Here is a 25,539-nt window from a genome sequence, read left to right on the forward strand (position 1 = left end):
CTAGCTACAGCAGGCTGCTGCAGGGCTGTTTGCAGATACAAATCAGCTTATCTCATTTTTAACCAGTGTAATATCTGTTGTGCATCTTCCCCTATTTAATATAATATAAATTATGAACTATTTAGTAACAGCACTAAAACCTAACCAAGTAATTATGATAGATAATTAATGATACCTGAAGTCTTTTTTTTGGTATTATCTTTTTTAAATTTTATCCAAATTTTATCCAAACATGAGGCTGTTCTAATGATCCCATTTTGGACACACACTCGTCATATCTTCGGTTAAAATGTTGTGTTTTGTAAGCTGCTGAATAACGGAGAGTCCACTTGTGTGAGACAGGTTAGGTGAAAACGCCAGCCGCTGATGATGACTGAAGGACCAAAAATATTTCTGATGAGCGGCTCACTGGTCCTACCCCCCCCCCCCCCCCCCATTATTTATTATCAGGTCAGAGAATGCATGTCAGTGAACAGAGTTTAATTATGAAATATGATAGATTGTGCTCACCGCTAATGATTAACATCATTGTTAGCCTGAGATTAAATGACATCTGTGCCTCATCAGTCTGTGCAATAGAAGCCACAGGGCTACTGGTTACTATGGCAACAAAGAGAGGATACTACAGCTTTGTGTTGTTTATTTATTTACTTACACCCCACCCCCCCCATGCCTCAGGAGATGTATCTGGCTAATGTGGCGGGAAATGCATCCTTAGCTGTCTTATCCAGTGTACACACACACCTTAGTGCCCCCGTAGCCTTACACACACACACACACACACACACACACACACACACACACACACACACACACACACACACACACACACACACACACACACACACACACACACACACACACACACACACACACACACACACAGAAACAGCAATTATTTGTTTTCCTCCCTGAAGAATGAATTGACCTAAATAATCCATGCAGCCTCTGCTCTCAGACGCCCACACTGAAGATAAGGCTAGAGCACCAAAATGAACAATAAATGTTTTTAATCTAAAAAAGTAATTTTTGATTTACCCTCCATGATGGGGTGAATGGACATAACTGCAGCTGAGATCGTTGATTACATGAGAAATCACGCCTCGCAGAGAAGGAATGTAATTCTTCATTGGCACACTTGGGGAAAACTAATAAAGATGATTTAGGATTGCAAAACGAAAAACTTTATGGACATAAAGTTAATTAGGTTATTTTGCTAAAACAAAAGATGAGCAAGTGTGGCAAGAGCTTATAAAATATTCTTAATTTCAGAGCTGATAGTGATTCCAATAAAGCCACCCTGCTGTGCTGCAAACTAAATGACTGCTTCCCTAACCTTTAATCATAGAGACAAATGCCTCTCCCTCTTCCTCCAATCAGCCCTCTGAGGAATTCATTTCTTCTTTTTTATCTGACAAACTCGGGATACATTTTCAGTTAACGTTTTGGGAAATGCCAGTTACTCATCTCACTTATGTTTTAATAAAATTATCTGCATCCTCACCTGTTCTCATTAAGTTCCCCTCCTGAGCTGCGACCCACCCCTAAACCCACACTCATTAGGGTTTCTATCTTAGATTTGGTTCCTAAGAAATAGACTTCAAACTGGGAACGTCAACAAAGGAGGAGGAAATAATTGTACTTCTGTACTAAAGTCTGGGGAACTGTCTCATTAGCTCCAAATAACGAGACAGTCTGAGCGTGAAGTTGCTCTTCATTTACTTTCAAACAGATTTTGATCTCATACATAAAAAAATTTATAAAATTTTTTTTTTGATATTTTTTAAATATTTTAATATAAATGGAGCTAGTTGCAGACAAACTTTCACCTATATTATCATCATCAGAGACATCCATCATTATGAGACATTGGAACATTTTTATTCCTTCTTCTGCAGGATCTTTTCAGCAAGTCGGACCCTTTTCTGGAAATATTTCGAATCAATGACGATGGAACTGAGCAGCTAGTCCACAGAACCGAGGTAGCTTTGCTGCATTTCCTCTTTATTTTCACCAACAGCTGTTTCTGTCTTTGCTATCTGTGGGTTTTCTGGTGTGCTCCTAATCTTACAGGTGATTAAAAACAACCTGAACCCAGTGTGGGAGCCTTTCAAAGTGTCACTCATGTCTTTGTGCAGCTGCAACGAAGAGCGAAAGCTCAAGGTAGGAAACATTTGGTGAGCTTTTTCTTCACAGTGAAGCTACTGTGGTTTTAATGCCAGCCCCAGACTTGATATTTAGAGGACACATTTCTTTAAAAACTGCACGGCTGCATTTCCATTTCTAAAGTCATGGCATCCATCCATCCAGCGTTGCAATACTTACAATTAAAGAAGTTTCTCAAGTTGGCCATGCCAACTTGAGAAAGCTGTGTAAACATTCTCAATAACACTAAAGGAGGAGTTCATACAGAAGGGGATTGGAGCCACTGAAAAGAAAAACAAAGAAACGAAAGAGAATTCTGACTTTAAACTCAGAATTCTGAGAAAAATGTCAGAATGCATTAATGCTAACACTATTTCACAAGCTTCAACACTGTCAGTACATTCACAATACACACTAATTCTGGTGAAACATCATAAATATTTGACTAGACGTGAAACAGACTGCTAGCATTGTTGCTAACGTTCTCTGCAAATAAGCATAGATTTTATGGGAATAATGGGATGAAATTAGCTTTTGCATGAACTATTTTGAGATTAGAGTTGTTTTCAGATGGCAGTAATCTACTTTGTAACTGACCTAGCTTGCTAACTAGCCATTAGCTTTTTTGTTGAATCAGAAAAATTCTCCAAACTGAGGGTTTAAAGAGCTAACTACAAAAGAGGTGCTGGTGCAACCCGGTGTTATTAATAAATAGCATGGTGGCGCAGTTGTTAGCACTGCTGACTTGCAGCATGAATGGTTGCAGGTTGGAAACTTGGCTGCGGCCTTTCTGCGTGGAGTTGCATGTTCTCCCCATGCATGTGTGGGTTTCCTCCGGGTACTCCGGTTTCCCCCACAGATCACAACATGCCCTATAGGTTAAAAATGGTACGTCACTATGGGTAAAAGCGTCAGCCAAATAAATAAACACAACTAAACATAAAATGTTTCCAAAAAATCCCAGTTCTAATGATCTGAACTAGTGATGCACGGTTTATGTTTTTTTCAACCCGCGAGTACCGCAGATTTGATAACGTCTGACCCGCACCAAATCGCCCCGCATCACTGGGTCTATTTTTACAAACCGCGCCGCCCCGACCCGCCTCATTAAAAACACGTTATTGATTGAATGCACTTTTATTCAGACAAAGGTGCTTAAACAGTCCCCCAAATTGGCACTGGAAAATGGTAGTAACATTAACATTTTTAAAGGCTAAAATAAAAAAAAATAAAAAAAAAAGGCGGATAAAGACAGTTTAAAATTAAATTAAATGAGGGTTATTTTTGTTTGTTACCCTAATAATAATGCAATAAACAAATACAAAAACAGCACCTAGAGCCCCTGCTTGGGCAAACAAAATAGTAAAACATTTCACAACTTTTATCCAACATTTTGAAAGCAAACAAACACATTACCTGTTATGTCCTTGTTTTGTCCAGCCAATGCCGCCGCTGTTGTTGTCTGCGCTGATTACCTTGCTGAATCTTTCCCAAACACGCAATTTAGCAGTTGGTCCCTCCTTTCTTTTAACAATGTAAACTCCCAGATGAATTTTATCCAAAATATCGCCCTCCATCGTTTTGTTGACGTGGCTGCTTGGAGCTCTGGTGCACTTCACTGGCGCTTTCTGTACGTGCTACGTCATGGGGTCGAAGGTTATCTGCGCGTAGTTATGGGGCGACGGTGGCACAGGAGTTAAGTGCTCGCCCCGTAATCTGAAGGTTGCAGTTTCGAGCCCCACTCAGTCTGTCACTGCCGTTGTGTCCTTGGGCAGGACAATTAACCCATGTTGCCTGCTGGTGGTGGTCGGAGGGACCGGTGGCGCCAGTGCTCGGCAGCCTCGCCTCTGTCAGTGCGCCCCAGGGCAGCTGTGGCTACATCGTAGCTCATCCCCACCAGTGTGTGAATGTGTGTGTGTGAATGGGTGAATGACTGGTTGTGTTGTAAAGCACCTTGAGGGGGTCCATAACTCTAGAAGGTGCTATATCAAATACAGGCCATTTACCATTTATGTTTTAAAATGTGACCGTGTTTAAATAACTGTCTTAAATATTGTATTACAAAATAAACATTGATTAATGTCTTCATACTCAGTGTGCATATATATATATATATATATATATATATATATATATATATATATATATATATATATATATATATGTATATATTTCATGAACCTGCCCCAAACTGCACCGCACTGAAGTAAAAATGTATTGAACCGACCCAACCCGACCCGCGTGTACAGCGGTTTAGAAGTCAATCCGCGCATCACTAATCTGATTCTGGCAGAATCTCTGGAGCCACACTAGGCTTTTCATCTCCTTTGGACTTTCAACAGAAATTAGTTCAATTTAAACCACGTTCTTTATTTTAAAAATGAGTGCAGGAAAGCAAGTTTATCATCTGAATTTTATTGATTTTAAAGAGCTACTGGTAATCATTTTTTTAGTTCATTCCACATTTGAACAGAAATATTTTATTATAATTTTACAGATTCTACAGCTTTCCATGAGTTTTATTTAGTAGTTGAAATAATAAAACAATATTTTATAGTGAGAGGGTGCATCTCTCTGCTTTAGGGTGTGACGGAGGTGAGTTTGTGTAAGAAAGGTCTTACGCTCCCTGACCCTATCCGTCACAAACTTTCCCAACAAATCCTGACATTGGCATGTTGAAATGGGCTTGTGCAAGCAGGAAATAACTAGGACATTCGGTCAGCTGATTTTTTTGGTCAAACTGCAAGAGCTAAACCTCGACCTGCGCCGCTGATGCAACCCGGTGTCATGCAGCTGCTCATGAAGGTTTGCAGGATGGGTGCAGCTCTTGTCAGACCTCTAAAACTTTTCCTGTTGGTTTAACTTCCAGTCTATGTTTCTTTACAAGTCTCCAACTGGTTAAGCTGATTATTTCCAAAATACTGCTATTTTTTTTAAATTCTGCTGTTCAGATTTAATTTAGTTTTAACATTCATCCACTTTTTCCCCTCACAGATGATGGTCTACATTATTTTCCCATAAATGACTAATGTGTTGGACAAGTTTATTAGTTTCATAAATCTTCTTTGCTGCTTTATCTTTTCTGTGGTCATAAGAGACATTTTCTAACATCTGCTGATGAGAAGCTGCTCGCTGCATCGTTTAGGGTACAAAAGCTTGCTGCCAGCTGAAATGTGCTAAAACTAATTAATACTCCCATCCGTTTGTGTATTAAAGCCAGGTGGTGACTTCTTTCTCTTTATTCGGGAGGTGTGAAATGTACATTTTGTGTGCAGCAGGAGTAACAGTGCTGTCTGTGTGTGCCACAGTGCCTGGTGTGGGATTATGACTCCAGGGGGAAGCATGATTTCATCGGCGAGTTCTTCGCCACATTCAGGGAAATGCAGAAAATTTCCAGTGGAAATAAGGTCAGTGAATTTAGAAGCAGAACCGAGCCGAGGAAGAGGAAGAGTCGGCTTTGTGACTGCTTCATTCGTTTCCAGTGTGCTTCTCACTTCATGCTCCTGAATCTATCTGACATGAAACGAATGTCACAGTGCTTTTATATCATCAGAATGCAATAAGCTGTTGCTGCTGTGTCTCTGTTCTTCACTTGTTCTCCTCCAAGGTGTTGTGGGATTGCATGAATCCCAAGTACAAACAGAAGAAGAGGAACTATAAAAATTCCGGAGTTGTCATTCTCACTGACCTGAAGGTAGGAAACTGCTGCAGGAACATTTCCTGTGGGTGTCTTTTATCTCAGGGCTGTAATTTGCACCATAAACACAATTTAGGAACACATTCCTTTATCGTTTCAGGAGCGCTTTGAATTTATGGTGATAATCTGTTTATAGGCATTTTTTGCACTTTTACAAGATATGATGCTGTCAAGATATCACTCTGGAGGTTTTGCTTGAAAGAATCTTTTTTTTCCTCCTCTCAGCTCCACAGAGTTTATTCCTTCTTAGATTACATCATGGGAGGATGCCAGATTCATTTTACAGTAAGTTAAACACTCGGGGAACCTGCATTTACCATGTTTTGGAGTGAAATAATCCTTGAAAATTATCTACATTTTACGATAATTGTATTTTATTATGTTTTTGTCTTAGTGTGTTTTTTATGCACCTTTAAAGAACAAATAAAAACTTTTCCCGTCGCGTGACCTTTAGTCTGCCCTCTGTAAGACTCATGCCCATGTTGAGTTAAAGAAACAATGAATAAAACATGATTCCTGATAGATGCAACAGCCTGTATGTAGCTGCTTCAGTTTGTGTGGGTGTAACAAAAACAAGTTTTCACATTAAATCATAATTTATTCAATTATATTCTGTTATTTTCCGACTCCTTCACTTAGAGCTGCTTTAAAAAAGGCAACTGAGTTTTTGCATAAATAAGACAAAAACCAACATGATTTGTGATCTTGCACTCCCCCCCACCCCACCAGGTTGCCATTGACTTCACAGCTTCCAACGGAGACCCCAGGAACAGCTGCTCATTGCATTACATCAACCCGTACCAACCCAACGAGTACCTAAAGGCTCTGATTGCCGTGGGGGAGATCTGCCAGGACTACGACAGGTTTGTCAATCTTGTGTTTCTTGGAAAAGGCTCGTTGGATTCTCCAGGAGCCGTCATCGTGTCCTGATGCTGATGAGAGTTGCAGAGTGCTGCTCTCATGTGTTTTTAGTGGACTCTCCGACTGAAAACAGCCACTCCATCTGAACCACAACAAAAGGGACGGTGATGGAAGCTTTACAGCATGGATAAAAAAATACTGCAGGTTATTGAAATTCTGCTCACCAGCTAATGGAGCTGAGCTGTTAACCCCCCCTTATGTTTTCACTGAAATGTTTTCAACATTCTGAGTCCTCCCTGCCTGTTGAGCCACTCTGCAGCTCCACCAGGACAATTAAGTGAGGCAATTTTGTTCTCTTAACCCTCTTTGTAAGTAAGGGATGAGAAAATTACTTGTCTGGAGCATCTCTGGCCTCTAATGGTGTTATTTATTCAGGAGACGAATCTGTCCGCGGTGGTGGTTGTTTGCGGCACTTAAAAACGCTGACCCTGCTTTAAGGGTCCACCTATGGTCTGCTCTACCCCTCAATCTCTGTCCATCAATTCAAATCCTTCCGTCTGGCTGCTTGATGGATGGATTCTTTTTCTTTTTTTACATTATCACTTTCAGGCATTTCAATTTTCTGCAGATCCAATTTATTTATAACCAAATACACAACAACTGATAAAAAAACAACAACAATTACATATTTTACTTCAACAGATAATAAATTAAGTTAAATCAAATGAATAAACCTTTCCTCGGTCTGTGAATACAGTGAATTGTATTTGTCTTTTATGAGAAAATCTAGTGCCATTTGTGTGAATACCTACATGAATTACATTAGATTTCATTTTTTATGGTACAATGAGAATTTGACTAAATCTGTTTTTATTTAGCTGCATTTATAGTTAGAAACACAAAAGTAGACTCTAAGAAAAATTAGCTCAAATGACAAATAAATAGAGCCACCACTGTCTACAGTGCTGTACGTAAAGTACGATAAATACATGAAAAAGTTTAAATAAATCATAGAAATAATGACAATAAGAGATCATAAATGCAAGAGCATAGAAATACTTGTAAAAATGTTGACAGCAGGAGCCTCTGGGATATTGAAGAGCAGAGCAGCTGGCTTCAGTTTAGGACCAACGATCAATCCTCTTTTCCTTTTTATGACGCAGTCTGGTAGCCTAGAAATCCAGATGAACAGTAGCAGAAGCAAAATTATTTTTTCCTCTTCTTCGCATATATAGGATAGCTTGCCAGGCTAGCACTCTGGATCTTATGATAATAGTGCCTTTCAGAGTCAAAGGACTTCAAAGTGCTTTACACTACAGTGGTGATGAGCTACGATGACAGACAGAGGCGAGGCTGCTTAGCACAGGTGCCACTGGTCCCTCCGATCACCACCAGCAGGCAAGGTGCATTTAGTGTCTTGCCCAAGGACACAACTGCAAAATTCTCTGTCCAGAGCCTTCCAATTACTGGACAACCCATTCAACCTCTTGAGCTACTGCTGCTCCTTAGTATGACTAAAAGCAGTTGTATATTACATCTCAGAGACCTGGAACTGACATGAGGCTGCAGGAGAACAGACAGGTCCTGTCTGTTCAGCCTTTCAGGTCTAAAAGAGTTTAAAGTCAAAATAAACAGGGAGCCAGAGAAGGTTAGCAAGGGCAGGAGTAATGTATTCACGCCTCTTTGTTCATGTCAGCAGGTGAGCTGCAGCATTCTGAACTAGCTGCAGTGATGAAAGACAACCAACAGAGCTACAGTTGTAAGCATGGGTTACCGTTTCAAAGGCATCAAAAACAAACAAAAAAGATTTCCATAAAAAGTTCAGTTAAAAAGAGGATTTTTTTTTTTTTTACCACAGGTTTAAATTATTTTTAAAATGTAAAAATGGAATCAAATAATCTCCAGATGACAAAAATCAGTGTGAAAATAACTTTGGGTTTCATCAGTAGTAAAAAATTAAGATTGTGGACTGTCGATAACTGAAAAAAAAAAGAATTAAATTTGTTCTGTCTTAACAAAATCCTGGTACCTACACAGATATTTATTTGCTAGCATCTACCACTGACTGAGTTAAAGGTGGATCCATAGCTGACACGGGTCTCAAACCCAGAGGCCATACGCTCCACCGATGTACTCTTTATGAGCGATGTTGTGGCGCAAGCTGATTGATGAACATCTGCAGGTCAGCTACAGGAATTAGACAGGTGTAAACTGGCTAGAGGAAATGCCAGACAACTACATGTTGGAAATGGTGGTCTATGTCCATTGAGGATGCATTCAGGATTAGCACTGGGTGACAGCAGGAGAGCTTTAATCCTGACAGAAATGCCAGTGTGCTTTCTGTGTAGTCTCTGATGCCTTCTTAGCAGAGTGAGAAGTTGGAACCCCAATAGAAACAACAGAGCAGAGAATTTCTGGCATTCTTCATCATTACGTCATAACGTCCACAACAAAAGTCTATAACAGTTTATTTAAAAAATATTCCATTAAAAAAAAGTGGGAAACAGCAAAAACTTAAAAAGTGGGAAATGTAGAAAAAGCTAAAAGTAAAATGTGGGGAATGCAGCAAAAACAAAAAAAAGGGAAACAGTAAAAACTAAAAAAGTGGTAAATGTAGCAAAAACTAAAAAAGTAGGAAATGTAGAAAAAGCTAAAAGTAAAAAAATGGGAAACAGCAAAAACTAAAAAGTGAGAAAAGTTGCAAAAACTACAACTAAAAAAAATGGGAAACAGAAAAAACTAAAAAACGTGGTAAACGTAGCAAAAACTAAAAAAGTAGAAAATGTAGCCAAAGCTAAAAACACGGGAAACGTTGTAAAAACTAAAGTGGGAAAACTGGTCCCTGAAAATCTGACCGAATCTGGTCCCCATGCAGCGAGAGCTAATATCAGTCATCTGTATCCAGAGATTTATTTCAATTACAATGTCTAGACAATTGTCTAATTGTCTAATTACAATTAGACAAAAGTCTGATTTCTAGCCACCTTATTTTTCGGTAGGCTCATAGAAAAACAATGCGAGCAACAACTGGTGAGATAACCAAACTAGTGCATACCCATTGGTTTCATGGTGAGGTTTTGTTGCTAGTAGCGGTTTATTTGTACATTTGAAGAGGATTTAAAACAGTATTTACCCCCAAAAATTGTACTCACTCAGCTCGGGAAGATGTTGCACTGTTGCACAAACAACCAGAGAAAATAAAATTTGTAGCTACAAGAGCGATGTTTATAACATGCACCTCTGAGTAAGAGACAGTGCGGCTGCGAGCGTCGGTACAGTTTTCACTGTCTCCATGGAAACAAGGAATCCAGAGGGATGTGGATGTAAATTCTTAACTTGACAAACACCAAAAACTTTATTTGTGCGTTCCTTTCATTTTGTTGGGAAAAGACCCAGATAGGAACACCCGCATTCTACTTTGTTGTTGGATATGACAAACCTCCGGAGAAGAGATGCTGGGTAGTAAAGAGATTTGATAGCAGTCTCACAAGAGCAACAGATATGATCTGTACAATTTTCTGAATAGATTTAATGTAACATGCATTTAGACTGTCGTAATTAACCCAAAAGGGTCGTCCTGCTGTTTGTAGAAACTGAAACCCAGGCTTGGTGATAAGGGCTTTAAGGCCCTGACTCTCTACATCTGCTTTACGTAAATAAGATTGTGTACCACCTCTTTCAACAAAGCACTTATTGCTAAGTAGCTACTGCTTAAGATTATTTATTGCCTTGCTATCAGGTGTGATTGAGTTCAGAGAGTAGCTAAAATGCTACTGCATGTAAGCTTTGATCAGATTTTAAGATCGTCCTCCCACCCTGGTGCAGTAGGCAGAAGGAGAGTAACGCTGACAGCTGGTGTTCACACATTTTCCCTCTCTAAAAGCCCATTCGAGGATTAGCACGAAAGGATCGCATCGTCCCTATGTAAACAAGCTCAGACCGGAAGTCGGTTGCATTTTTTCACACAAAGACTCATGGTCAATAAGAATAGAGGTGAGGGTAAGAATAAAGACCGTTCAGTTCCTTCTTCACAAAAACAGGCCAAAATAGCACATTCATGTAGGAAGAAAACACATCATTCTGCTGGTTGTTCTCTCACAAAGGAGACATCAAGTTTCTTCAACTCCCCCACTTGAGACAAAGACTCCCTCTTAGTGTATGATGTTAAAACAATTAAACAATTATAAATTACTAAATTAAAGTAACTGATTTTGGTTTATCTGGAAAACGTTACTGCAAAAATGTAACTTGTTAAGTATCTGTTTTGTAGTCCTAGACCAAGAGAGCTTGGCTCATGTCGTCACAGGAAGTACCTGAGATGTGCTTCTGTTTGTAGTGCCGTTTTGCTTGTGTGTCGCTCTCTTTACTCGCTGTGGTAGATTTCCACAACTGTTTCTGAGACCGGTTCCCCTTCCCAGCCGTAGCTCATTACCCCAAACCACAGATGAGATAGGAGCTGACACCAGCAAAGCAGGCACTTCACAATGAAGTGGGAGGCTTTATGGCAGAAGGGAAAAAAATCAGCAGGGTGTCAAATCTGGAAAGACAGAGGAGGTGCAGCATAAAGCCCAAATGTTTGCATGTGGAAGTTCCTGTTGGTGCAAATATAAATACCGGCTGAGATTGTGGAACTATAGTAAATGAAAAATTTGAGTTACTTTAAGGAAAACTGGCAGGCGCTCAGTAATTAACGACAAATGATTCATAATGTGATCTGATTTGAAGAAAACCCATCAGTCATTTGTCGAAACTAAGCCAGATGAGGATTACTCCGACTCCTGATTTATGCAGATCCTCCTATTGAATGTCAGGGAGCACTGTCTTCCTCATTTGGACGCTGAAAACCTGCCTGAGAAACTCTCAGCTCCTCCTGGTAGCTTTATTCTGCTCATGTTAACATGTTTCAGACACGCAACAGCATCATATGGAAACATGCCTCTGGGCAAACGGTGTGGGAGGCCCTTTCCTCTGTAGTCAGAATTGTTACTGAGGTGTTAAAGTGTAGGCAAACAAACCTTTTAGCCTTTAGTGAACAAAGGTGATGTGGGATTTTCGAGTGCATTATGGAGTTGGAGTGACTCGTTTTTGTCTGTGTGGGCAGAGCCTCGGTTACCTCTCTGAGAAGTTACATGTCGCTCTTCACGTGTCGCCTAAAGCGAGACGACATGGACCGGCGTGTACTTGACAGAAAAACACGGCTCATTTGTAGGTTTCTCTGCTCTTTACTGGAGATGTGTCATTTCCTACACAACCAGAGTTCAATGATGTCATATCTTCAGAAATCCTTCTAAATCCCTGCAATTTTACCAAGCTAGCAAATGGCTGGGCTCAAGGTAAACACTCCTATATTTGTCTTGTCTGCAACTGAGAAAACAAAAGGTTTTCTGAGCAAAAGTATTTGCCAAATCTGAATGGTTAGATAAACCGTGGGAATTTATTAATCAGGACATTATAAAAATGATGTATCTTCACCAGAAGTCCAAAATGACTAAACTCTAGCCTCACATTTACAAAAACTGCAGATTTTACTGTGTTGTTATTTTGGAACACAAACAAAGCAAAGCATAAAAGCTGTGTGAAAAAAAGTCTACCCTAGTGAAACTCTCAGTAGTTGTTTTCTGTTCATCAGTCTCTCACGCTGTTGTGGAGGCATTTTTGGACAACTCTTTTTTAATTATGGTGCTGGAGTTTGTTGAGGCTTGCAGACATTAGTTAATGCGCAGATGTGTTTAGTTACAGCATGTCTGTCAGGTTTAGGTCTGGACTTGGACTGGGTCTTTATTAAACTGTGATCCCGTTACTTCCTCAGCTGTTCTATGCTGCTGTGTTGGGATTGTTGTCCTCTTTTGGGCCATCCCCATCTGTACCTGGTCGGCCCTGCCCGGATAGCATAGCTTGTTTACATACGGTGGCCTGGTATTTTTCCGGGCGCACCAAGGCTCCTTCTCAGCCCTCTTCTCGAGGGGGTCTGCTTCAGGCCTACCAGGTCCACCACGCCCACTCTCCACCGATTGGTCAAGTGACGCATTACCCTCCCCTTAAATCAAATCTTCTGATTGGCCTTGCGGTGTTTACATTTAGTATGTGTAATGATGTCACAGAATCGCGCCAAACTTTATCTTCAGCATCGCCATTTTTTGCTTGTGTTCTCCAGCATCTACATGTCTTCTGCCTGCTCGCAGACCTCAGCTTCGACCCCCTGAAGCAATGAGGAGGTTTAAATCGTCCTCTCTTTGCTCGCCGATGACAGAATCCAGCGCGAACTGGACGGTTCTTTGCGGAATGAAAAGATTTTTCAGGGGCTTGCACAAGCAATGTCCACCCACGGCTACAAACGCACCTCCAAACAGTGCCATGAAAAAAAAAAAAACTCAATGCTGAGTACAGGTCCGTCAAGGACCACAACAACAGGAGTGGGGCTGATCGGCGGCACTGGAAATGGTTTGCCGACATGGATGCCATTTATGGTGAGAGGCCTGCGAGTAACGGCCAGGAGAGTGGCGTGGACACAGCCACTCCAGCTTATACTGGCCCTCAGGACAACGGTGAGTGAGCACTTATCATAAGAATATGACCTCTCGTTTGTGCTACACTGTACTATAGTGCGGACAAAATGCTGTGCTAGCTTTGGGTAGCTCTGATATGCGAACAAAAGGCCAGGCTATCTTCAGGCTATTTGTGGTATGCCTACTAGCGACCTAGCTTGTCCATTGACGTCTTCGGTTAGTTATTTAACCCATTTGGTGTTTGTGCAGACTAAGTTATTTATTTTTTCTCTTTATAAAAGAGATAACTCTGGAACTGTGCGCCGGGGAGAGCCAGGACGTGCCCGACACCGGGGACATGAACACTGGGCCCTCATCTGGCGACAGCGGCCGTAGCTGCAGCCCTCGGTAGACGACCAAGATTCCATATACATCTTTTCTGCGTTTATTCATGAAAAAGGAGGCGGGGGAGCAGTATCGCGTCACCGTTGTTGGAGACGCTGGTGGAGAGTGATGCGGGGTTCCTTGAGGCTGTGAGGAAGATGAACTGTCTAACGGAGCAGCACATTGAATCTGAGATGGAAGACAAATGCCTGGAGAGGGAGGAGAAACATCAGGAGAGGGATGAGCGACGAGAGGAGAGGATAGAACAGCGGGAATTCAACCACGCTTTCTTGGATGTGCTGCGTAGTTTGGTGTCTGCGGTTGAAAAATCTACTAAATAAATGACCTGAATGTTTTTTAAATAGAGGTGCAATAAAGTGTTTGACATTGCAACGTGTAATCCATCACTGTGACTGTGTCCATTTCACAGAATGTGAAGTGGAAGGGTCCAATTATAATTTCAATATAAAAATATATGTGCTAAAAAAACATAAACCAGCCTTGGATATTTGCTTTATTCAACTTTGAGATTTATATAGGAATATATACCAGGTAGATGTCATTGTAGACAAGATTAGGTTATATGGTCAGCAGGAGTGTTGAGATGGATCAGAAGCTCAAACGTGCACACCACACTGGCTAAATAAGAACTTTTGTCAGTCAGGCATCAATGTAAACAAGAGTCCAAATATTTATTTGCACTTGCCTTAATAACCAGACTTGAGACATATGGGTAAGCCTTGGATGTGCTTAAAAACAATTGCTTAAGTCAACTTTATCTAGCTGATCTGCATTAATTTGGACACAATGTCCATATAATTTATTTGGATTTAAAAGATTGTAGTTTATTTTTTTTATTCATTTTGTCAGCAGGAGTGTTTAGAAGGATCAGAAGCTTGTATCCAAAGTCAACGTCAGCAATTTGGATTGAATGGTCAGGGAAGAGATTTCCACGGCTTGGCCAAACTCCAGATGGAGGAAAGTCTCAGTACTCTCTCGTCGTGCATGCTCCCTGCAAGCCCTGCAAAAATGTTCCAAAACAGCCCCCTTCCATCAACCACAGCTTGCAAGATGAGTGAGTGCCACCCTTTCTGGTTGAAATAGTCTGTGTGAAAGTTTCTGGGTGCTATGATAGGGATGTAGGAGCCATCAATAGCACCCACACACTGTGGCAAGCCCCACTTGCTCTCAAAATAGGACGCTATCTCCTGAAATTTACCCTCATCGGGTAAATGAATCAGTTCTGGCAACAACAATGCTTCTGCAGCAGCACAAAAGTCCTTGACACACTTGGCAACAGTTGAGATGCCAACACCAAGCATAACACTGATGGGTCTGTGATCTAAACCTGTAGCAAATTTGCACAAAGCAATAGCCACAATCTTCCTCAGAGCCACACACTCACGGAAGTAAGTGTCTTTTCGCTGCAATGCTGGCCGCAGTTTGTTGCACAAGAAAATGAACGTCTCCTCGGACATTCTGAAGTGCTTCAACCACTGTGCCTCCGTGTACAGAGGCACATAATTATCCCGCCAGTCAGAAGATTGGCTAAGTGACCAGATTGCGCATCTGCGGCTGGAGCGCTCCAAAATAGCCATCTAAAACAAATGAAACGTATTTTATTAACTTGAAGTGTAGTAAACACTCACACTAGAATTAGAATTTTAGCAGTTACCAGGATGTGTCGTCTGCGTTGTCGTAATCGCAGCAATTTGTTGTGCTGCTTCACAATGGCTTCCTGCATGCCTTGGCGACGCTTTGCAGATTTACTCCTCCTCTCATCCCTCCTCAGCTGGCGAAGGTGATGCCTTTCGGCCTGTCTAGCGCAGAGTCTGGCCCCCAAAACGAGCCACAAGCGCAGAACCAAGAAAAATAACACCACAAAGTTCTCCATTGTTTACAACACTACACACATATCAACACACGGCGGCTCAAATGGTCGCTGATAAATGACATCACTGACATCTTTGAGCCAATTTCTCATTCCGATTTCTGGAGATCGCCCGCATGCTCAGTCATGTCCGCATTCCAGAGCAGGGACGTGAGGAAGGTGAGGAATCACGGGGGGGTGGGGGGGCCGCTGGGGCTGCCCGGGCCGTGCGCAGCAGGTACGAGTGGAAATTTGACATTTTATGACCCAGTTTGGTCCCAGTTTCAGCTGTCATACAGATGCCTTCAGATTTGACTCAAGAACACTTTAGAATACAGGTAGAATAGAATAGAATAGAATAGAATAGAATAGAATAGAATAGAATAGAATAGACTTTATTAATCCCAAAATGGGGAAATTCACTTGCTACAGCAGCACATACACTTTAGTCCACAGAGGCATTCATAGTTGACTTGATGTCTGTAAGGTGCCCGAATCGTTACCCTTCCAGCACCGTGCTGACAGCTGGTATGAGGTGTTTGTGCTGATTTGTTGTGGTATGCTTCAAACATGGTGCTGGGCATTATAAGTGAACATCTTTACTTTTGTCTTATGTGTTCAAAATGAAATGATCTAGAAGTCTTGTGGTTCATCCGAATGCAGATATCCTGAGTCAAGCTGTCACGTTCTGCCCAGATATGTTAATGCATGCAACTCCCCAAACAAGCCATACATGTTATGCAAGCCATACATGGGCTGCATGGTGGCGCAGTGGTTAGCACTGTTGCCTCGCAGCACGAAGGTCGCAGGTTTGAAACTCGGCTGCGGCCTTTCTGCGTGGAGTTGCGTGTTCTCCCCATGCATGCGTGGGTTTCCTCCGGGTACTCTGGTTTTCCCCACGGATCACAACATGCCCTATAGAATATAAATTGTAAGTCGCTTTGGAGAAAAGCGTCTGCCAAATAAATAAACATAAACATGTTGAAACATCATGGCTTTGACCTTTAATTTACTAACTGAGACCTGTTGAGTTGGATGGATCTCTTGTCTCCCCTTGGCTGCAACCAAAAACAAGGTCATCGATCTGATGATGTCTCTCTGTCGGAGCGCCAGATTACCCGAAATCACAGCATTTTTGCCGTTTTTAAAGTGAAAACACAAAATATTTATAAGTATGCAAAAACAGTTATGAAACAAACTGCTAATACAAGTTTTTAGTAGCAAGATGAAGTTAAACTTGTCAGTCGGAAGTCGCTTCAGTTGAAAGTTATCGCCTGTCTTTCTGTAAGGCTGCATCCATCAAACTCTTCTGACTGTCTGAAGTGGTGTCGGCTACTCAAACAGCACAATCAGCTCTCCAATCACGGCTTCTTAACACAGCAAACAACCTCAACATCTCCTTATTTAAAGATATCATCTCAAATGTTTGGGCCACAAACTGTGACACTTTAATCTGGAGATTTTATTATGGATTTGCTCTGAGCTGCAAAAAATGGGGGAGATTTTGTCAGTAACAAAAGACGTGATATACAGCAAATGATCAGATAACACAACTGTCTCTGGGCAGTTACAGATGGAGGGAACACCATGTGACAGCTTTGCTTTCTATCTGAAGGCCACAAAATCATAAACCTTAAAATAAAATGAAAAGAAAATTCAAAGGAAAATACAAAACAGTTGAATTTCTGATGCCAAGGCAAACATCACTTTGATTTGCACATTGCACCTTATTTACTTGAAAAACAGTATAGCTCACAACATATGACAAAGCATTTATTACTAGGGATTGTGTCGTGATAAGTTTGATTTTGATGCTGAATTAACCTGTAGAAAACAACACGGACTGGTTCAGATTTTTAGGTGATGCATCAGAAGAAACCAAACAGCAGATGTGACTTAAATCAATGCACGAATAAGCAGAATTTGTTTTTTTAATCGACTGAGTGAAACTCTGTCAGGCAAAAAAGCTCCAGATGAACTGATGACAGCTGTGGAATTAAAACAGATTTCTCTGTTTTAGATTTGAAAACTGGCTCGCTAGCCCTTGACTTGACTGGGGGGTCTTAGCACACCTCTGTTGTTGCTTGGCTTCCCGAGGCTGGAGGCCAGAAGGGGGAGCTGGCCATCTGGTTGGGGTCTGGGGTGGTGGGTTGCTTTGCTCAGCGTTGGGCAGGGGTGCCTGCTCATCATCACCCCAGCAGAAAGGGGCGAACTCTGGTGACCGGTGATGGTTGTGCCCTTTGTGCAGCAGTACCGGGGCCAGAGTGAATAGGGTGTGTATGGGGAGCGTGAGTGGGTGTCTAGCATTCATTTTTGTAAGTCTTAGGTTTTATGTGTCTGTGTGAGCATGAGGGAGGGAGTGTGTGACTGTGTCTGTGTGTGACTGTTTATGTCAGGTGGTGTCTGGGACTCCTCCCCTCACCTGGGACTTATTGTGTTACTACACATCTTCGCCTGCCCTCCCCCTGCCACATTTGGTGCTGAATGTGGTGCCTTGGTCAGCCCGAGTGTTCACGGCTCCCATGTCGAGGGGTTTAAGATTTTCGGCATCTGTCTGACTGATCCCAGTGGCTGCCTGGTGGAATCTGTGTCCCTGGGCTCTGTTGGGTCCCGGGCCGCTGGGATCCAGGCTTGGCAGACTTGGGAGACTGCAGGCGGGCCTGTGGGCTTGCCACTGGCGTCTGCTGGGACTCTGTGACCCCTCGGGGCAATCCTCTCGAGAGGGGGCTGGGGCTTTTCTGGTTACAGTCTCCCTGGGTCCCTGTGCTCTGGGGCAACTCCTGGATCTCTGGAACTTGGAGCTCCCTCCATCTCCTGCACATCTTTGGGGAGCAGATCTGTGGCCCCTCACACTCTATTGGACGCTCCTATAGTGAAACCTTACACATACAAGCGCGTGAGCACACACAGGTGCTCACATGGTGCTCTCATAAGTATAGACTTGGGCATTTTCAACACTTGTCTTAAGGCTATGGTTGGCACTTAATGCACTGTGATTTATTATCATGTGACTGTTCAGCAAAACAATGTTGATTTCATATTTCCTCATGAGGTTGACGCAGTGATAGCTTGCTCCTGTTGTATTGTTGTGTGTCCCTTTTTTCTCTCTCTCTCTTTCTGCAGGTTGAGAAGCAGATTCTTGTTCATCATTGATTGTTTATTTTTGTGGAACCCCCCTCCACCTCTTCCTTTTGTCTCTTCCTTTCTCTTTCACCTCTGTCTCCGTGTCTGGTCAGAATTAAAAAGCATCCAGAAACACTAACAATAAAGTTTTTAGTATCAGGCGTGACATTAAAGCAGAAGCTTTGATATTCCACCTGAGATTAAATCTGTAAGGCTTGTCACCAACATTCAGACATCAATTCTGTTTGCTTCACAACCGGAAAGGATACGGGAAAAAATAAGTCTTTAGAGCCCACGCCCAATAAAAAACATGAATAAATAAAAAAGAATAGAAAAAATAAAATAAAGAAGTAAAAATAATTTTTGACATAGGATGTCACTTGAGGTTGTCAAACTTGAAAATATGACTCAAGAAACACTTTAGCAGATTGAAATAGGCTGTGACACCACATGTCCTTAAGGGTTAAACTGGTCAAGTTTGCACTTTGCTCCTTGTTACACAGTTTGTGAAAAATTTTGAGTATTTATTGCAGCAGTTCGCATCCGGTTCCTCCTTGTGTTTTATTTTCCTTAATTTCAGGTCACACCTGTCCTTCATCAGCCAATCACCCATCTCTCTTCTGTTCATCCTTGTTTCCTTTTATCTAATTATAAGATCACTTTGTTACAGTCCCTTTTTCCTCCGGATTGGGTTTTGTTTTGCCTCCATGTGACCTTCTTAAAAAGAAAAAATAACGTTAAATTCTTCCAGTCTGGCAAATTTTTTTGCTTCTTCTTTTTTTTAATAGATAAATTAGAAAAGTATTTCAGAAAATATTAACTTTTTGAAGTCACATTAAACCTGTAGGACACAAATTAAAGTAATTACTATGTAACTTTAGCTTCCATCTGTTTTTTTTTAAAGTTTTGCAAAGATTAAAAACTGAGTTTAAAAGAACAAAATCCAGAATGTGAAAGAAGAAGTGAGGGAAACTGGTGAGAATGCTGTAATGAAGAAAAGAGAACAGCAAATAAAAATTTGCAGGAAAAACCAACTTTATTTTAGCTGGTAAGTCATTTTTTGTGTTGCGCTTATGCTTGGAGCATTATAGCGTTTTCCAAAGCAGCATTCTGGCAATTCCATTTCTGTTTATTTCTAAAAACAAAAACAAAGAAAGTTTAATTTCAAGTTCTAATTAAAACCCACATCAAATAATACAGCAGACATTAGGTGCACCTCTCAGTATGAGTCCAGCTTTGTGTTGTTATCTAAACAATAATGTGCACCCTGGGCTTTAACTAGCAGTGCCCTGTGGAGCAGAGCGGCCTCTTGCAGCTCTATCTGCCCATCTAAATGGCACAATGAAACACGGGGAGATGAAAGATGATGAGACGCTCTTTGAACAGGTGCAAATGCTGGCTGCAGGGACCGTGGGACAGACTCCAAACGGGTATAAAAGCTTTTAATGTGTTATGAAATGCAAACAAGCAGGAGGTGTGACCCTGGAAATGGGAACAGATGGAAAAGCCACCTATATTTTCCAGTTATGATTGCATTGCACTGATTTAATAGATTTTTCTTTGTGTTTTCAGCGATAAACGATTTTCAGCATTGGGGTTTGGTGCCAGAATCCCTCCAAATTATGAGGTGAGTGTTTCTGGTCTGGTTTTGTGATTTAATATTATTTCCTGCCACTGAACTCGGCATTGACGTGAACATTTGCAGACTGTGTGTTTATTTGTGCTCTCTCTCTCTCTCGCTCTCTCTTTCTCTCGCTCTCTCACTCTCTGGGGCTCGGTATTTTCCAGATACCAAGCAAGGAGATTTCCATGTCCCACTCTACCACGCATGCATTTGTCATTCTGTCAAACTTTCACATTTAAAGTTAATTACCAAGTGTATTTTTATTCACAAGTGCCTTGTCCCAAAATACCAACTTGTCTTGAGTAAATACCACGTTCTGCTGAAAACGAAGTTGCAGACTGTTGAGTTGACGCTCGCTTTACATAAGATGCATGCATTTGTTTTAGTAAATTGGACTTTAAAAACTGAAAGCTCTCACTGACTCCTATTAGCACCCTGGGGAGAAGTCTGAGCTGCGAGGAGCGGCCGTGCACGAGTGTGTGCACACGCAAACACACACAGATGAGAACACCACTCGATAATGCATCAAACAGGAGCGGTCTGTGTTTAATGCAACTCCGTAATGTGCTGTGTGTCGGCGTGAAACACTGATAATTATCATTTCAATCATGCAAAGATTAGCTGCACAGTTAATTCATGTTCTGTACTTCAGAATTTACCGTGACAGTGATTGCCTTGTAGGGGTCAAATTTATCTCACTATGAGCTGGTGACACGTTGAAGTTGCTGTTTCAGCTGAATGTTAATTAACTCATTATACTAATCATGAACTGTGCTATGAACTAGAAAGCTACAGGCTCTGCTGCAACATGCTTACATGTTTGACAAATTAATCTCAGAGATTATGAGTTATACCTCATATTAACAAAAAATAAATTAAATAAAAAGAGGTAACCTGAAAGCCCAGAAAGAGGCTCGTTGGTAAAAAAAAATACAATTATCCCTTGAGCTGCCCATTTTGTTTCTAACCTTTCAAATTTACAGCTAAATAAGATTAAGTAAAAAAATTGCATTGAAAATCAATTGAACTCTTCTTATTTTCACATTTGCCCCCGTTTTCAAGTGCTCGTGGTTTTGTTAAATATCATTAAGCAGATGCATCTACAGTAGCAAAAGTTGTGCTTGATCACTGATAAATTATTCATTGCAACCGGAATACAATCATGAAATTCTTAAAACTATACTCTGATTCGATCACGTGATCGGAAGTTGGCCCCGATCATGCAATTTTCAAAGGATCAGAATCAGGCGAATTAACCATTTAAAACAACAAACATGACTTTTTTAAATCATCCTAAAATAGAGACTTTCAAACAGAAAAGCAATGGCTTACTTTTAAGGGTGAGTGGTATGGAAAAAAAATCATAACACCATTTTGTTTTTGCAAAATCCCAATCCCGATTTTATCAAGATTATTTTTCAATTTCTACAATTCAGATGTTTTAGAAGTTATTTACCAGTGAAATACATAAATTTAAAAGCATACTACTTCACACAAAATAGAATAAAATATTTCAAAATCCTAAAAAATAGATCTATCTATCTATCTATCTATCTATCTATCTATCTATCTATCTATCTATCTATCTATCTATCTATCTATCTATCTATCTATCTATCTATCTATCTATCTATCTATCTATCTATCTGTCTGTCTGTCTGTCTGTCTGTCTGTCTGTCTGTCTGTCTGTCTGTCTGTCTGTCTGTCTGTCTGTCTGTCTGTCTATCCATCCATCCATCCATCCATCCATCCATCCATCCATCCATCCACAGTTGAGAGCTAGAGACATGTCTCAAATGTGCGCCCATAGATGCGTCCAGAAAGAATAGCACTGGTGACAAAACGCAAATAGATGGTTCTAGGATCTCCGAGCTTTGGTAGATTTGTAATATTAAAGGTGTGATTGACTGAAAAACCATTTTAAAATGATTATTTCTGATTATAATCCATCGCTCTGTGTTTTTCATGTAGGCTGATTATGAAAATATTCTCCTACACCTATCTCCTGTACTAATTTCTGATGAAAAATAGACGATCAAAATCTAGGATTTGAAAATCCTCACAGATCTATCACACTGAATTGGGTTAGGGGACTCACCGATCTTGATTCACTGCGGGGAAGACTGTTGTTGTTTTAACATCCAGGAATCAACAGCGGATGTCTCGGCTAGCTTAAGCAGGGTATCCGCGGGTCCTTAAAAAGTCCAAATTTAAAGCCATAAAATTCCTTAAAAATTACAAATAATCATTAAATACAGTTTCCAAAGGTCTTAAATTACCAAAGACCCAATAAACAAGATTATGTTATTTCTATAAAAATTTTGTGAATTTCTAGTTAGTGTTCAGCAATTTTTGTGTATGAAATTTGCAAAATCAAAACCGTATACATTCAGTTGGTTGTGAAAGGGGGCTATTTTTAGACGAGCACATTAGCTGGTTAAGCTAGTGGGAGCTTGCGCCATGGGGAAGTGCACATTTAATGGTAACTGGATGGCTAATCTCACGTTCTTTAAAATTCTATCTGTCCACAGTTGAGAGCTAGAGACATTTCTCAAATGTCCCACAGCTGCTTTCATTTAATTATATATATTTATAATTAATGTATAATTATTTAAATTTTATCTAGCGGTGACTCATATCCTATCATCCAAAATATTACCAGAAATTATGTCTTGTCCAGAGAAAAAAATCTATCATGTTAAGCTAAATTCATGATGCATCCTCTGGTCAGGATTACACTCCCGCTAATTGGGCCTCACCGTTCTCCGTAGCTGTTATGTTAAGGGAGACAAGGCAGGTTTGGCTTGTTTTTGACACCCATAGTCTCTGTTTAACCGAGAGCAAAACTTATCTCCTGTCTGTTCGAAATGTCTCCCCAGCCATCATTAGCATCTACAGAAAGGATTCATCACTAAATCAAACACATCAGATGTGTTAATGATCTAAAACATGCAGAAAACATGCTAGAAGCCAACTGCAAAAAAATGTGAACATCCCTACTTTAAACAGTCGTTAAATACATCTGCGGATATCAAACTGCTCACTCATTTATGTACGCACTCATGCAAATTAATTTTGGTGACCAAGGCAACACAAATGCAGCAGGTGTATCATTTTACCTGATTGAAATACTGTAGATAAAAGCAAACTGATAAACTGTGTTGTGGTTTCAGTTTGAGATTTTTCTCTTCTTGATTGGTTTTGGCAGCAGTAAGTTTAATTTACATGATTTAGTTTAGAACAGATGTCATCTTAAATCACTTTGCAAAGTTACAGTCTATCTATTCAATTGAATGAAAATCATTTGATTTGTGAGAATAAATGCAGAAATGTGTTGTATCAAGGGGTCAGCAGCTAAACACGCTGTTAGCTTTCACACAAATTATGAAAAATGGATCAACCCAGTGTCAAAACCAGCTTCTCATTATGTTTAGTTTCTCAACAGCTTCTCAAAATTTTTATATATTTTTTTCTTTTAAAGCACCAGCTGGAGACGAGTCAGTTGTCACTGATCTAGCTGACAGTTGGTGTATGTAGAATCAGCAAGACCGGAGGGGTTGCCAATTAAACAGTAAAGTGATAAACACATTCTAACTGATGTTTGGACGGCAAGAACAGACCAGGTGACTAAAAAAATAAATACAACTGGAAGAAACTAAAGTAAACATGAGACAGTTGTATTGTTGTATGAATTCTTTTTGTTTTTCTTTGCTTAAAAGTTCTTCTAAATCTTAAAATGTGCTGAATATGAAAAAATATTTAAATTACTGCCGGGGCCACAAAAAAATGTTACCACCAAAAAAAGAGTCACTCTAATATTTCATTGAATCGCCTTTAACTTTAATTATGGCATGCATTTGCTGTGTTGTTGTTTCGATAAGCTTCTACAATTTCACAAGATTTATTTCCGTCCAGTGTTGCACGAGTATATTCCAAAATGACAATACCAGGATTCATCAGGCTCAAACGGTGAAAGAGTGGATCAGGGAGCATGAGGCATCATTTTCACACATGGATTGACCACCACAGAGTCCAGACCTTAACTCCATTGAGAAGGCTTTGTGCAGCGGTCAGACTCTACCATCATCAATGGCCGTGTTTTCATTAGCAGGAACTTCAGCATAAATTCTGGGAGGGGGAATTGAGAGGGAGATACAATGGCTCATTCCTCTCAACTGTTGTGTCTCCATTCGAATTGAGTCCCTTTCAGGATGTTGCACAGACATCAGCATTTCGCAACTGCTTCGGTATGGATTGATTTCACTGATCAGCACCAAATAGCATCCACAGTAACATTATTACCATTAAAGGTTTTATTATGTCAAAGTATTTCATAATTTGATCCATTCGGAGCACAGAGCACCTGCGTTATGTAAAATGTGGCATTCCATGACCAGAAGAAGATCTGTTTTTTATGGCACTCTCTGAAACAAAGCCCCATTAATTACGTCGCTGTGGGGGAATTTCCTTGTGCTTTCTGGTGTCAGGAGTTTAATAAAGACCGTTTAAAAACAGTGCTTATTTTCTATTGCTTCCATTTCTGCTTCACAAGCAACTCTTTTATTTTTACAAATGCTGTTTGCTTAAAACAGTATCTGCGGATGCAATTTCCTACTGAGCTTCAACCAATCAGCATGAGCTAACCAAAAGTTCTGCTCAGCTATTCCGCCAGGCCATTCCGAGTACCTAACCCTGATCAGGTACTCAGAAACATCTTTTGTATATTCATTCTGTGTTTTTCTTCTAAACGCTTTTTTAAGTATTTTTTTTGTACACAGGAACTTTTTTTTAACTTTGCTAACAGTTTTGATCTTCTTCAGAGGTAGCCGCTAATGACGGCGTCACTTCCTTCTCCGTGGGCAACAGAGGACAGTGTCGCCTTCCGCTGCCCACGCTCTTCTCACCAATGACACAGTTCCATGCATGATGCAGACCCCCTCGTCTCTGTTCATGGTTCTGCGCCCATGTCTCCATATTTCTATGGCTTCCTTAATCCATCTTTTATATTTTTGTTGTTCAGTGGTTATGATCCTGGGCTATACAGGGTTATGGGTTATATCTTTGGGCGACGGTGGCACAGGAGTTAAGTGCTCGCCCCGTAATCGGAAGGTTGCAGGTTCGAGCCCCGCTCAGTCTGTCGCTGTCGTTGTGTACTTGGGCAAGACACTCAACCCACGTTGCCTGCTGGTGGTGGTCGGAGGGACCGGTGGCGCCAGTGCTCGGCAGCCTCGCCTTTGTCAGTGCGCCCCAGGGCAGCTGTGGCTACATTGTAGCTCATCTCCACTAGTGTGTGAATGTGTGTGTGAATGGGTGAATGACTGATTGTGTTGTAAAGCGCCTTGGGGGTTCC

The 25,539-nt window shown here is 40.8% G+C and overlaps 1 protein-coding gene across 1 annotated transcript in view; it reads left to right on the forward strand.

Moving 5' to 3' along the window:
- The window catches only part of cpne7 (copine VII), a 75,408-nt gene that overhangs the window by 26,867 nt on the left and 23,002 nt on the right, over positions 1-25,539 (forward strand). The window contains exons 10-16 of the mRNA XM_070554982.1: positions 1,899-1,982; positions 2,074-2,163; positions 5,454-5,552; positions 5,753-5,839; positions 6,068-6,127; positions 6,572-6,705; positions 20,138-20,192. Coding sequence (XP_070411083.1) covers positions 1,899-1,982; positions 2,074-2,163; positions 5,454-5,552; positions 5,753-5,839; positions 6,068-6,127; positions 6,572-6,705; positions 20,138-20,192 — 609 coding nt within the window. The remainder of the gene's footprint in view (positions 1-1,898; positions 1,983-2,073; positions 2,164-5,453; positions 5,553-5,752; positions 5,840-6,067; positions 6,128-6,571; positions 6,706-20,137; positions 20,193-25,539) is intronic.

Source organism: Nothobranchius furzeri, chromosome 9 (assembly GCF_043380555.1).
Source record: "Nothobranchius furzeri strain GRZ-AD chromosome 9, NfurGRZ-RIMD1, whole genome shotgun sequence".
In the NCBI taxonomy this organism is placed as follows: Eukaryota; Metazoa; Chordata; class Actinopteri; order Cyprinodontiformes; family Nothobranchiidae; genus Nothobranchius; species Nothobranchius furzeri.